The sequence below is a fragment of the Lytechinus variegatus genome, chromosome 15 (assembly GCF_018143015.1).
Source record: "Lytechinus variegatus isolate NC3 chromosome 15, Lvar_3.0, whole genome shotgun sequence".
Taxonomy (NCBI): domain Eukaryota; kingdom Metazoa; phylum Echinodermata; class Echinoidea; order Temnopleuroida; family Toxopneustidae; genus Lytechinus; species Lytechinus variegatus.
The window spans coordinates 20,506,875-20,520,391 of NC_054754.1; the positions used below are offsets into that span (position 1 = coordinate 20,506,875).

Here is a 13,517-nt window from a genome sequence, read left to right on the forward strand (position 1 = left end):
AAGCTACTGAAATCCTTCAATATGTTTGGCTGATATAATAGTACTATCCAAGTCCTTTGGAAGCACGTAGAGACGTTATGTTCATTGTGTGTTATTGCGCTATACAAGAAACTGATATTATTATATCAGAACGTGTTCTAGAGATTGTGTATTTGCTCTTGTAAGAAATCTTTATGAAAGGGACCCAGGAAGAAAAGGGGGAAAGGGAAACGGGGGAGGGATACGTATAGGAGGGGATTGTAGGGATTGGGGGTGGTAAGGAGAGTAGAGATCAGAAAGAAAAGGAGAATGGGGGCAAATGAGGTATGGGGGGGGGGAGGGGGATAAATGAGGGATTAGGATTTGAAAAAGTGTGAAGGAAGGAAGAAGAAGAGGGATGGTAGGAGAGTAGAGATCAGAAAGAAAAGGAGAATGGGGGCAATATGAGGTAGGTGGGGGGGGGGGGGGATAATAAATGAGGGATTAGGATTTGAAAAAGTGTGAAGGAAGGAAGAAGAGAGGGATGGTAGGGAGAGTAGAGATCAGAAAGAAAAGGGAATGGGGGCAATGTGAGGTAGGTGGGGGGGGGGGATAAAATGAGGGATTAGGATTTGAAAAAGTGTGAAGGAAGGAAGAAGAAGAGGGATGGTAGGGAGAGTAGAGATCAGAAAGAAAAGGAATGGGGGCAATGTGAGGTAGGGGGGGGGGGGGGATAAAATGAGGGATTTGGATTTGAAAAAGTGTGAAGGAAGGAAGAAGAAGAGGGATGGTAGGGAGAGTAGAGATCAGAAAGAAAAGGGAATGGGGGCAATGTGAGGTAGGTGGGGGAGGGATATACTGTATGTAGTAAGTCCTGAGGGAATAAGAGTTAAAAAGAATGAAGGAAGAAGAATTGGGAAGGTAGGAATTAGAGAGCAAAAGAAAGAGGAATGGGGGCAATATGAGGTAGGTGGGGGAGGGATGTAGTATAGGACTTGGAGGGGATTAAGATTTGAAAAAAATATGAAGGAAGGAAGAAGAAGAAGAGGGAAGGTAGGTAAAGTAGAGATCAGAAAGAAACGGTAATGGGGGTAAGTGGGGTAGGATATAGTGTAGGAGGGGATTGGGATTTTTTAAAAAAGAAACATACAGTAAGGGAGAGAGGAAGAAGGGTCGGAAAGCTAGGAAAAGTAGAGAGATTAGAATGGAAGGCAAAATGTGTTCGGTGGAAAGGAGGTAGGAGGGAAAGGATAAAGGAGAGCAAGATGAGTATATAATGGTATAGGATAGGGGGTATGGGTTTCGGAGGGGAAAGGAATAATGGGAGGGAAGGGAAAGAAGAGATCAGAATGGAAAGGAAAAAGGATTAATATGATGGGGGGATTGGAGAGCAAGATGAGTTAATAGGGGTATAGGATAGGGGTGTGGGATTCGGAGGGGAAAGTAATAATGGGAGGGAAGGGAAAGAAGAGATCAGGATGGAAAGGGAGAAGGGATTAATGGAAAGGTGATATGATGGGGGGGGGGATGGGAGAGCAAGAAGGATTAAGAGGGGGTATTTTATAGGTGATGCAAGAATAGGATGGGAAGTTTGAAAGGAATAATGAAGAAAAACTGGGAAGGGTTAGGGAAAGAGAGACCAGAATGAAAGTGAAAATGGGGCAATGGATTAAAAGTGGGAAGGAGGGGGGGAGTAGATTAAGAATGGGGTAGGAGGAGCTGACAATTGGAAAGAGAGAAAAAAGAGAGAGAAGGGGGATATGGTAAAGGGTATGGAAGTGGGATTAAAAGAGGGAGGAGAGAAGTGAAGGAGATTTCAAGTGGAAAGAGAGAGAGAGATAAAGCGAGAAAGAAGGGGGATATGTTAAAGGAGGAAGGATAGCTTACACATGTACATACAGTTTATACATTCATGTAAATATGACATACATTAGGTGTATAACGTATGTTGAAGATAACTCAGAGTCAAGGACTTCCAACCGTGTGATTCTGATTCACTCGGGGGGCAAGGAGAGCGCACTACTTATGATGCAACGCCAGCTCTATTTTAAAATCCCTCCTGTGACATAACACACGCAAAGAGATGAAATAACCCGATGACACCTGTCAGTATTAGCTGCGTGATTGTATTGAGTCATAACGTGTAATTTTTTACGAACCCTGCACTGCAGATAACCTCACATTCAGTGTTCTACATGTACATGTATGTAGCTAGACCTATTTTATTGGTGGTTGCTATTTCACGGCATTACAAAGTTTTTTTCAAGCCGAGTTTGTGGTCTTAAAGCCATAAGTGAAAGAAGGTCAATGTAATAACATGTACCAAATCTTTGAAAATAACTAAAACTAATATTCATCAAATATGAGAATTTTTAAAGTAATTTATGCAAATAAGATTTAGGATGGAAATAAATGCAGTTGCAATTCCACTGTGCAAGGAGTTACGTGTAGTTTTGAAACTTTTTTCATTTGAAATTAGTGGTGGACGGAAGCAGCGTTTTTCATGATGAGTGGTGGTCAGATATCTTCTGTGCCAGTTGAGCCCGACCACTGCTGTCCACTGTAGCTATAACACTGCTCACATTATATTTGGCAACAAATGGCATGTTTCCAGTAATTGTGAATTGAAAAAAAAAAGTATAAATAATATAATAGAAAATAGTCTTTTTGTCAATGTTTTAAGAAACCAAAACCCATTAAGAGAAGCAATCTTATTGGAAAGAGTAAAATGTGAGGAGCATTCTAAAACTGGTTTTATCAAAATTGGTTATAGAATATAAAGCGAGTTATGAAAGTTTGAAAATTCTAGTTGAACTTTCTATGGGGATCCTCAAATTGGCAAACGTGCTTCAAAATGGCTGATTCTGTGGACAACTCTCCATTTGTTTTGTACACAAATTTTCAGATTTTTTCATCATTTTTCAAATTGCATCTTGCCTCCTTCTAAGCATAACATATGTCATGAGAAAATATAATTCACACCACATATGTCAAGGTCAGGAGGAGATAATGTGAAATATGTAAAATAAAGGGGAAAATCTGAAAATTTGTGTACAAAATAAATGGAGAGTTGTCCACAAAATCAGCTATTTTGAAGCATGTTAGTCCCCATTGAAAGTACAAGACTTTTCAAATGTCCATAACTTGCTTATTTCATAACCAATTTTTATGGAACTTGTTTTTGATTGTTCCTCTCATTGTATTCTTTCCAATAAGATCACTTCTCTTCTTGGGTTTTGGTTTCCTTTAATGTATATGTGTATGATAAAGAATTATTTAATTTCATTTCCATTTATCTGGATGATTAATACAACATGAACTTGATGCACCTAAAGCATTCATATTTGTTATGCAAACATCAAATACATTTTTATCTTTAAAATATTATTGTACTGGATATTTTGTGTACTGCATATTTATAATAACGAAATTGGGGTGGAGAGCTAAAAATTTACCCCTGTAAAATTTGGTATTTTAATTTTTGTTGTTGTGTACCATGAAACCTCCACATTGATGCACTCTTCGCCATGGAAACCTTCAAAACTTGAATTATTATTGTTACTAATACTATTACAAGTTGACATGTGGGTTGGTCTACCCAAAGCAAACAGCAATGTTGAAGTGAAGACGCCACACTGATTAATTAGTTCCCATAGAGACCTTCAAACGTTGAACTATTATTGTTACACTTGCAGGTTGGTCTCGCTAAGGTAAACAGCAATGGTACTGCAACCAAGTCCCTTGTCTTCCAAGATCTTACCATCGGTCTAGGAGATGCGGTCCAGAGTGGCGACTCGGTAGAGGTCAAATACACAGGCTGGCTCTACACCAGCAGGTCGTTTGGAGATGTGAGTAAGCTTCCATAAAATTTGCTAATGAAACTACAGTACATGTATAATCATTCTCATTGATAATCTAAACATTCAAGATAAATGGCAGGGCCCTGTTTACATATAATTACGATCGATCCAATCAAATACATGTAATTTGTTTACAGGAAATTTGTAAAATGTCCTTTGTAAACAAAGGAGAACACCCCAAATCGATGAGTTTTAATATGGATATGCATTCATATCTAGAATTTTTTTTGAACAAACATGCATTTCATATTGCTGGCTTGCCATAGTTGCGATTGAATGGATCAGTCGTAACTCTTTGTAAGACGGGGCCCAGGAGACCGTTGCAGAAAGAGTTGCAACCTAAAAAGCATTCGCAACTTGATTTTTAACCAATCAACAGCGCGCATATTGGACTTGCGATTGATTTTTCCCCTTGCGTTTAAACGCAACTCTTTGTAAGACGGGGCCCAGATGTGGTAAAAATTTCAAAATGAATTAGTAGAGAATCCATTAAAATGCCCACCCAAGCGTCTGTATGTATAAAAAGAATACCGGTACCTTTGCTGAAAAAATGAACAGAACAAGCATGGCATTCCAGCCTAATGTCTGGGCCCTGTCTTACAAAGAGTTGCAATTGATCCGATCAATCATTACTACATGTACTAATATGAATTGTTATGAAAATATGTATAACAATTTCATTCAATTATATTACTTTTTTCAAGTGGGAACATTCAAATTAGAATATACAGAGGTAAAAAATTGAGTGCAAAGGATAATTAAATTACCCTTTTCCTCTGCAAATATGTTTACTCCCATTGTTAGAATTCATGTAATAACTATTCTTTTGTTTTCTCCATGCAGGTATTTGATAGCAACACCAGTGTAGACAAACCATTCCGCTTCAAGATAGGGAAAGGCAAAGTAATAAAGGTAAGACATGGTAAAATTATCCACGTGATACAAATAACGAACAGATGATAAAAGCCTTGGTTACACCAAACCCAAATTCTCATGAATAATTTCGGATCGATTTTGCCCAAATATGGCCTGATTCTGATGGATTTGGAACACATTTTTCGCTGATTCGGGCAACTCCCTGAATCAGATACAAATAGGTCCGGAATAGGTCCCAAATCTTAGCAGAATCACCTAGAATTGACTGCCCGTAATATCCCAAATGCCTCCCAGAATCCAACCGAATACATACACATCCTGAATGTGGCTCGAATGAATTTTGTTGTGGCCACATTCAGGAGTATTTTGAAGGGTATTCGGCTGGTTTTGAACATTTCAGATGAGCCAAATCCCTTCACGAATCCCTTCCGAATTTCCTTGCATTCAGGGAAGGAGAACAGAATACTCCAGAATTCTCCTGAATATGTGTATTTGGATGGATTCGCAATTGATTCGGTTCTGGTGTTAACCAGGCTTTAAGCAAATATAAAAAATTCTGCAAGTAACTATGATCATTACATTTAGTGACAATGCAGCACTCTCAAGGGTATTTGCAGTGGTGGAACATCATTTTGGACAGCTTCCTGAATACCTTGCATTTCCACCAACATCACACCTGTAACCTGTGCATTATTTGTTTCATAGATTTTTTTCTTATAAATAAAGGGTGTTTTCATATACAGGTATTTTTTTGATACAACTGCAATAATTTCATGAATGTTGAAACTTAAAGAAAGCTGATCCAAAAGGAAAAAGGAAATAGAGTACGAAGCCAAGGGAAAATTAAGAAATTTGTAATGTGATATGCACATTTGTATTTAAACAAACATTTTCAGTGTTATAAAAGCTTAATAAATGATATGTAATACTTGTAGGAATCATCGTATTGAGATACCATCGCAATCCTGGTTTTGTGTTGCAGTATTGGGGATTAAGTGCCAAGCATTAAAGCTGGAATTTGAGACCCATTCCTAAAGAGAAATGAGTAATTGTTTCAAATTTCACCGTGCCAATCACCGAAGATTGTAATTAAGCATTTGCCAAAGGGAAGGGGGAGATGATCCAACCACCAGATAACGTGTAAAGAATCAGTTGTATCCAACACGTAGAATAGGCTGTTTGCCGTGCATGCTGGGAAGGGACAGGAGGATAATTATAGATCGGCGATGCGACTGATCGGGGCGGCAGGAAGCAATGATTAAGGAATGACATTCATTGGGAAATTGCACATTTTTCAATCAGTACAGAGCCAAATTGTGGCAGTTCGGGAAGGGAAGTAGTGCTTGATTTTTCTGGCAGTTTCAACTCCCATAAATATCTATATTTAGAGAAAGGAAAAGTTCTCAGATAGTGTTCTTTTTGTCATGAATGAAGATTATAGATACAGATACATACATTTATGCATAACTTTCAAACCAAACTTCACAAAAGTCCACTATTTTACTTTTTTTACTGATCAGAATCAATTTCGAAGGCTTTTGGAAGGTATGTTGCCGACATATGTCACCATGAAATATAAAAAGCATTTGAAAATATAAAATTGAATAAAAAAAGAGAAAGCAATTTTGATCTTTCAATGTCTTTTCACAGACTAGGAAATAGGTTTGCTAACAGATGTTTAGGCAGAGAATATTCCATTTAGATCCTCATAGTGATTGAGAGCAAAAAGGAAGAAAAATTATCAGATTTCATTCATAAATTAGCACAATGAAAATGTGTGTTACTCAAATGGTTGTGAGCTTTTCTTCATTGAATTTGGCTTGGATATGCACTATATGTTCAAATGAATGGTCATGTTCATATACATGTACATGAATATTTTTGGCTTGAAGAGCTTTAAAGATATAGATCATGGTTATGAGAAAACAAACTCTCATGAAGTGATTGCAAGATTAGGGTTTCTAACTATCAGTGCCTGGATAGGTGAGGATCCAATAAAATGCACTTCATCTGTGAGTGATGACCTTTTTCTTTGCTTTTCAATTTTTTTATAACAACGCTATTGTGCCAATTAGCGGTTCCATGACATTTCCTCTGACGACAATTGTTCCGGTCTAAATTCCCCTGGGTTTAACACTCTACCCTACCCTAAACCTACAAAACATGTAAGTGTAAACCTATTGCAACTCTAACCCTAACCATACATCTTAGATAACCCCTGAGCAATTGTCCCAGGAACAAATGTTTTGTTGTTTTGTCACCCAGCTAGCATCCCATTTTTTTGTCTCACCTGCGAAGCAAAGTGAGACTATAGGCGCCGCTTTTCCGACGGCGGCGGCGGCGGCGTCAACATCAAATCTTAACCTGAGGTTAAGTTTTTGAAATGACATCATAACTTAGAAAGTATATGGACCTAGTTAATAAAACTTGGCCATAAGGTTAATCAAGTATTACTGAACATCCTATTAGAGTTTCATGTCACATGACCAAGGTCAAAGGTCATTTAGGGTCAATGAACTTAGACCATGTTGGAGGAATCAACATCGAAATCTTAACCTGAGGTTAAGTTTTTGAAATGTCATCATAACTTAGAAAATATATGGACCTAGTTCATGAAACTTGGACATAAGGTTAATCAAGTATCACTGAACATCCTGCATGAGTTTCACGTCACATGACCAAGGTCAAAGGTCATTTAGGGTCAATGAACTTTGGCCGAATTGGGGATATCTGTTGAATTCCCATCATAACTTTGAAAGTTTATGGATCTGATTCATGAAACTTGGACATAATAGTAATCAAGCATCACTGAACATTTTGTGCAAGTTTCAGGTCACATGATCAAGGTCAAAGGTCATTTAGGGTCAATGAACTTTGGCCGAATTGGGGATATCTGTTGAATTCCCATCATAACTTTGACAGTTTATGGATCTGATTCATGAAACTTGGACATAATAGTAATCAAGCATCACTGAACATTTTGTGCAAGTTTCAGGTCTCATGATTAAGGTCAAAGGTCATTTAGGGTCAATGAACTTTGGCCGAATCGGGGGTATCTGTTGAATTACCATCATAACTTTGAAAGTTTATTGGTCTAGTTCATTAAACTTGGACATTAGAGTAATCAAGTATCACTGAACATCCTGTGCGTGTTTCAGGTCAAATGTCCAAGGTCAAAGGTCAATGAACTTTAGCCGAATTGGGTGTATCTGTTGAATTACCATCATAACTTTGAAAGTTTATGGATCTGATTCATGAAACTTGCACATAAGAGTAATCAAGTATCACTGAACATCCTGTTCGAGTTTCAGGTCACATGATCAAGGTCAAAGGTCATGTAAGGTCAATGAACTTTGGCCATGTTGGGTTTTTTTGTTGAATAACCATCATATCTCTGTAAGTTTATTGGTCTAGTTCATAAAAAGAGGACATAAGAGTAACCATGTATCACTGAACATCTTGTGCGAGTTAGAGTAGTATGCAAAGTCAGCACTGCTGCTATATTGAACCGCGTGGATGCAGGTGAGACGGCCAGAGGCATTCCACTTGTTTCTAATCTCTGTCTGATGTTTGACCTGAACATTTCAGCTCTCTTTTCCTCTCATGTTTTGAATTTAATGTCACCTGGGTCCTGTAACACAAAGGTTAGCGATTGATCGTATGCTTGTTTTAATGATTGACTATACATCATAATCAATGTAATCCTTGTAAAGGTATCTTCTATGATGATTGCGAAGCTTTGTGTAACAGGCCCCTGAAAAGCAACCCTTTGCTGTGAACCTTTCTATAATATCCTTCAAAAAATTTGATGAAAAAATGGGACAGAACTCAATAAACGTTTTCACCTTTCACCACTAGCCGAGTTCCCCTTTATTATCAAATTTCTAAAAATAAATATTTTTTTTCTCTCTCTCTTTATGGTTGCCATTATTTTCGGAACTAGTCCATTATGTACATGTACATGTATTGTCTGTACCAAAATAGGATGGTAGAGAGCCAACTGGTAGGACCTCATTAATTTACGCCTCTTGAATAGACCTGACATAGTAGAGTAATCAGTTCACGCCCTTCCTTATGTACTGTGTGTTCCTACATCGCAGAGTGTGACGTGTATGACCACATAAGTCACTTGACCCAAACAACGTCTTCCACAAACTTGCAGCATGTTCACACTGAGCAAAGCTGTTTGTCCATTGCATTTCATACAATTGGGGTTCTTGTGTACATGTATGTATGTATATCCAGATACCTTCGCATTTTGGGAGCATTTCATGAAACAAAGTCGGTGGCTTTCCCTGTTATAAGCTACTGAAATCCTTGCATCTGATTGGCTCAGAACTAATTGGTCAGTGAAACTTTCACCGACGTACACAATGCTTCATGAAAAGACTTCCTTTGATTGAGTGAAATAGTACTAGCAGTCTAGCAGTCGGATATATCTATGCCTTGTTAGGTAAAAAAAGGTTCTCCATCAAATAGTCAATTGCCTGTAAAATTTGTAAAGAATTAGTTTATATTCTAAAAAAGTACAGAGTAAAGAAAGCAATGAACTACTAGTAAAAGTAAAACAAATTTGCTCCAATATTGGATATATACATGTATGATCAAGTTTAATTGTTTGTTGTTGTGGCTCTTATAATTTTCATTAAGTTTTTTAAGAGGTTGAGTTTGAAAATTATTGTTTTGAATGTCACCTTGCTATTCTATTATTGATATGAGTTGAGAGGAATATAATTTTCATCAAAGATGGAAAAATTTTGATGTCTTAGACTGTAGGCCTGTCATGACAAAGTCATTCAATATAAAACAAATCATTGAATACCTGTATATTTTTATCTTCCATTGTTTGTGTTCACATAATCTGTACAGTAGTAGAAGTTACATGCAGATGACTAACTACCAATAGGGGCTAAGCGCCACTTCCCCTCGGATCAGGCCCGCCTCGGATACTGCTGCCTGGCAGTGGGGAGGTGCTCCTCATTACCACTAATCGCAACCTTAGTTTAATCTCCCAATTTCTTAAGTCTTTCCAATATCCTCTTCATGTACATGTAAGTGTAAACAAGTATAGCCCTTTTCTCATCCTCTGGCCACGTTAGTGGGCAAGCAAACTTTAATTGACCATTCTCACAGTACACAACACCACAGGGCAAGAGTGTGGACCTCTGAATAAGTTTTTAAGGACACTATATAACAATTTTAAGTTGTTTGATACCATTTGTGTTGTTACATCACCACTTCACACTTTCCTATTGAAATGGTAAGTGCATTGTATATTGTAATAGTATTCTATAAGTGTCAATGTTCGGTGGCAGGACATTCGCCCCGGCGGCAATTACTCAAATGGGTTAATTTTGATGTAGGGTTGAGGTTGCAATAGGGTTTTATATCAGTTTTAGGGTAAGGTTTAAGATACGGTTTAGTGTAAAATCCAGGGTTGAAGTTGGTCATGTGATTAGTGCGTGGAATTTAGAGTGGAGAAATTGTCGCCGGAGCAAGTGCCATGGAACCATAGAATCCTATATATGGGGATTTTGCATTACTTGATCATCATTCTAGAAAAGTATTGTGTAATTATCAAAAATCACATTGATTATTGAACAGAATTGAGTTTTCAAGTATTTTTCATGTCGTAATAGCATTAATGTTATCGAGAAAAGAGCAGTTGCAAAGGATTCAAACTCAGATGCCTCACATTCAGGCTACATGCATTGACTCTAAGTGGTTTGGGCTAAACTTCTGTATGTGGTCCCATTCGTGCAGTTACGTGTGTTCCAGTGCCTGTAACTCTCAGCAGACTTGAGTCAGTTTTGAATTTCTTCTGTTGATTGTTATACCGAGATACTGATTGGTGCGGATGATTGATGCTGATGATGGGTTCTTGTATAGTGCCGGTATCCGCCTCAGCTGGGCGCTCATGGCGCTTGCTCAAAAATAGGAAGTATCTCACAAATTTCAATGTCTTCAAACAGTGCTTAGGATTATCATTCAGTTCAAGTACTGTCCTAGTAATTAAGTTATTTTCATATAATGCAAACAAAATACATTTCCAATTGAAGCAACAGTATTAATTTGAATCAGGATCTGAATCTGTTAAAATTAATGGATACATTATTTTCAATATTGTTTCTTGCAGGGATGGGAAGAAGGCGTAGTCGGTATGAAGAAGAATGGGCGTCGGTTACTCATCGTCCCGCCCGCACTGGCGTACGGCAAGAAGGGTCTCGGTTCAAGGATACCGCCAAATTCAACTCTCCTGTTTGATGTAGAAATAAAAAAGGTAATTACGGTGATTTTTTAATGCCTGATTGCTAAGAAAGTATGCATGCTTTTGTTAAGTACATATATTAAAAAACAACATGAAAACCAAAGGCTTAATGACCTTTAGTGGAATGAAGATGATTACCACCAAATTCGACTGTCCTCTAAGATGTAGAAATAAATGATAGTTTATGGTATTGATTGCAGATCTGATTGCTAAGAAAGCATAATGTTTGTTAGCAAGTAACCAGAGAACCAAAGGCTTAACATCCTCTCCAAGGGACCTGGTAATGAGGATAATTACCATCAAATTCAACTCTCTTCATGTAGAACTAAAAAAGGTGATTATGGTGATGGTGGTGATTGCTGACTTGATTTCTATGTTAGCAAGCAACCAAAGTACCAAAGGCTTATTTAAGTCCTCTCCATGGGGCCTGGTAACAATGATAAATACCATCAAATTCAACTCTCTTTGATGTAGAAATAAAAAAGGTAATTATGGTTTCTAGGGTAGTGATTGCTGACCTGATTAATATTAAGGAACATGAATGCTTGTAAGCAAGCAACCAAAGGACTGAAGATTTAAGGTCCTCTCCAAGGGACCTGGTTTTGAGATAATGAGATCCCCAGATCAATCATATATCTTGCAACCGATTGCAAAGTTTTCAATTGATTGCTGACCTCTTTGTTGCAACAAGGAGTTCAAACCAATTTCCTATTGCCAAAATTGATCTGTTTAAATTTGCATTTGATGGAAGCGTCATGGTGTAGCAGTTCTGACTCTTGCCTTGCAATCAGAGCATCCTTTGGCAAGGCGTGAATCCGCAACCCAGGTGGAGTTAGGCAAATGGGTACCCAGTAGTATGTGAAAGCTAGTATCCCTAGCAATTGAGTCTTGGAACTCTTGTTATAATACTCCCCCAGGCAGTGGAGAAAGTGCAGCCATGCAAGGATCTGATCGGGGTAATAATAATTGCAATGTGAAGCGCTTAGAAACAAGGTGTAATAAGCGCTATATGAATGTAACTGTTAATTAGAAATTTGCAACTAAATTGCAAATATTTACTTGCAATGCCCCCTACTTTACAAAACAATCTTATCTAAAATCAATTGCCAGTTTGCAATTTGTAAATCGATTTCATCTTTACTGAATTAACACTGTCCTTTATAAGTTGCAGACTGTTGATTGTTTGTAATTTTCCAGTCCATTTCAATGCTTGTTTGGATTGCAAATGCAAATATTGATTGCAGATTTGCAGTTGAAATAGCAAATCAATCTATGTTGAAAAGAGCAGAACAGCAAACAATTGCACGACTTGGGATTGATTTATGACCTACATGTAGAATCAACTTGCAATCAATCGCATGTTCTTGCAATGGCGTTAATTTCAACCATGAGATTCTTGCAGTGTTGATCATCATACAGACTTTCGTTCATAGGATATTGTGATGACTTGAACTAATTAAAACTTTAGTTTTCTACAAGAGAAGGGTATTGGTTGATGTCGTATAGAGAGGAAGTATGTTTGGGAATGACTCGTGCTTGTGAATAAGTGCCATTCCTGCTTAAAGCCTATCTTAAGTATCAGATCAGGCGCCAACTCCTTAGAGAGGTTTGATGAGAATTGTAAATCAGGGAATTGTATCAGGGAATTATGTATAAAAGTGTTTGAGCATATTGCACATATAGCTTTGGTACTTTGTAGTGATGATTTTTACCTGTTTGCTAAAGCATCAACTAGAGGAATTAATGTTGTAATGTCCTCTCCAAGGGACCTGGTGATACCAAAGGTCATTAGTGCACCAACTTGGTATCGAGCTTCCAGATCACTAGAATACTCTACTAACTCCTGGATGGTTCCTACAGCTGTTTGTAAGTTCCGAGAGACAAATGACTGGTGATCCTTTCTTTGGTATTAAAGGATGTACACCAAATTTTCACTGATGTTGATGTTAGCAGTTAAGAAAGGATCACCAGTGTCCATAAAGTCACTCATAACTTACGGACGGCTTTATGAAACAGCCAACCAATTAATTTGTACTACATGTATGCTATATGGTCTTTCATTTAATAATAATAGAAATATTAACGCAGTTCTTGTATAGCGTATATCACATGTCATAATGTCCCTATGCGCTTTCAAAGGACTTGGATATTACCCTGGCTTCAGACCCACAGCTTTTTATAGCGAGGTGGCATTTCAAGGAATAAATTCCTGCCAGGTACCCGTTCATCTCACCTGGGTTGAGTGCAGCACAATGTGGATGAATTTCTTGCTGAAGGAAATTACGCCATGGCTGGGATTCGAACCCATGACCCTCTGTTTCAAAGTCAGAAGACTAATCCACTGGGCCGTTGTGGCATTTCATTTCATCTGAAAATGTTCAATATTGTACAGTGGGCTGTAATATGTGAAAAAATGGGTGCAGCACTGTTCATTTTTGTAGTCTCTTATTTACAGACTTGTAAATCAACACTGTGAGATGTGTAATAATTACAGCATATAGGTGCTCTTGAACAGCACATAAAAAGCCAGTCTCCATGGCAGCAATATGACTCCT

At 37.9% G+C, this 13,517-nt stretch overlaps 1 protein-coding gene across 1 annotated transcript in view; it reads left to right on the forward strand.

Moving 5' to 3' along the window:
- LOC121429071 (FK506-binding protein 15-like) overlaps window positions 1-13,517 on the forward strand; it is a 92,108-nt gene that overhangs the window by 14,521 nt on the left and 64,070 nt on the right. The window contains exons 5-7 of the mRNA XM_041625976.1: window positions 3,654-3,806; window positions 4,662-4,730; window positions 10,831-10,974. Coding sequence (XP_041481910.1) covers window positions 3,654-3,806; window positions 4,662-4,730; window positions 10,831-10,974 — 366 coding nt within the window. The remainder of the gene's footprint in view (window positions 1-3,653; window positions 3,807-4,661; window positions 4,731-10,830; window positions 10,975-13,517) is intronic.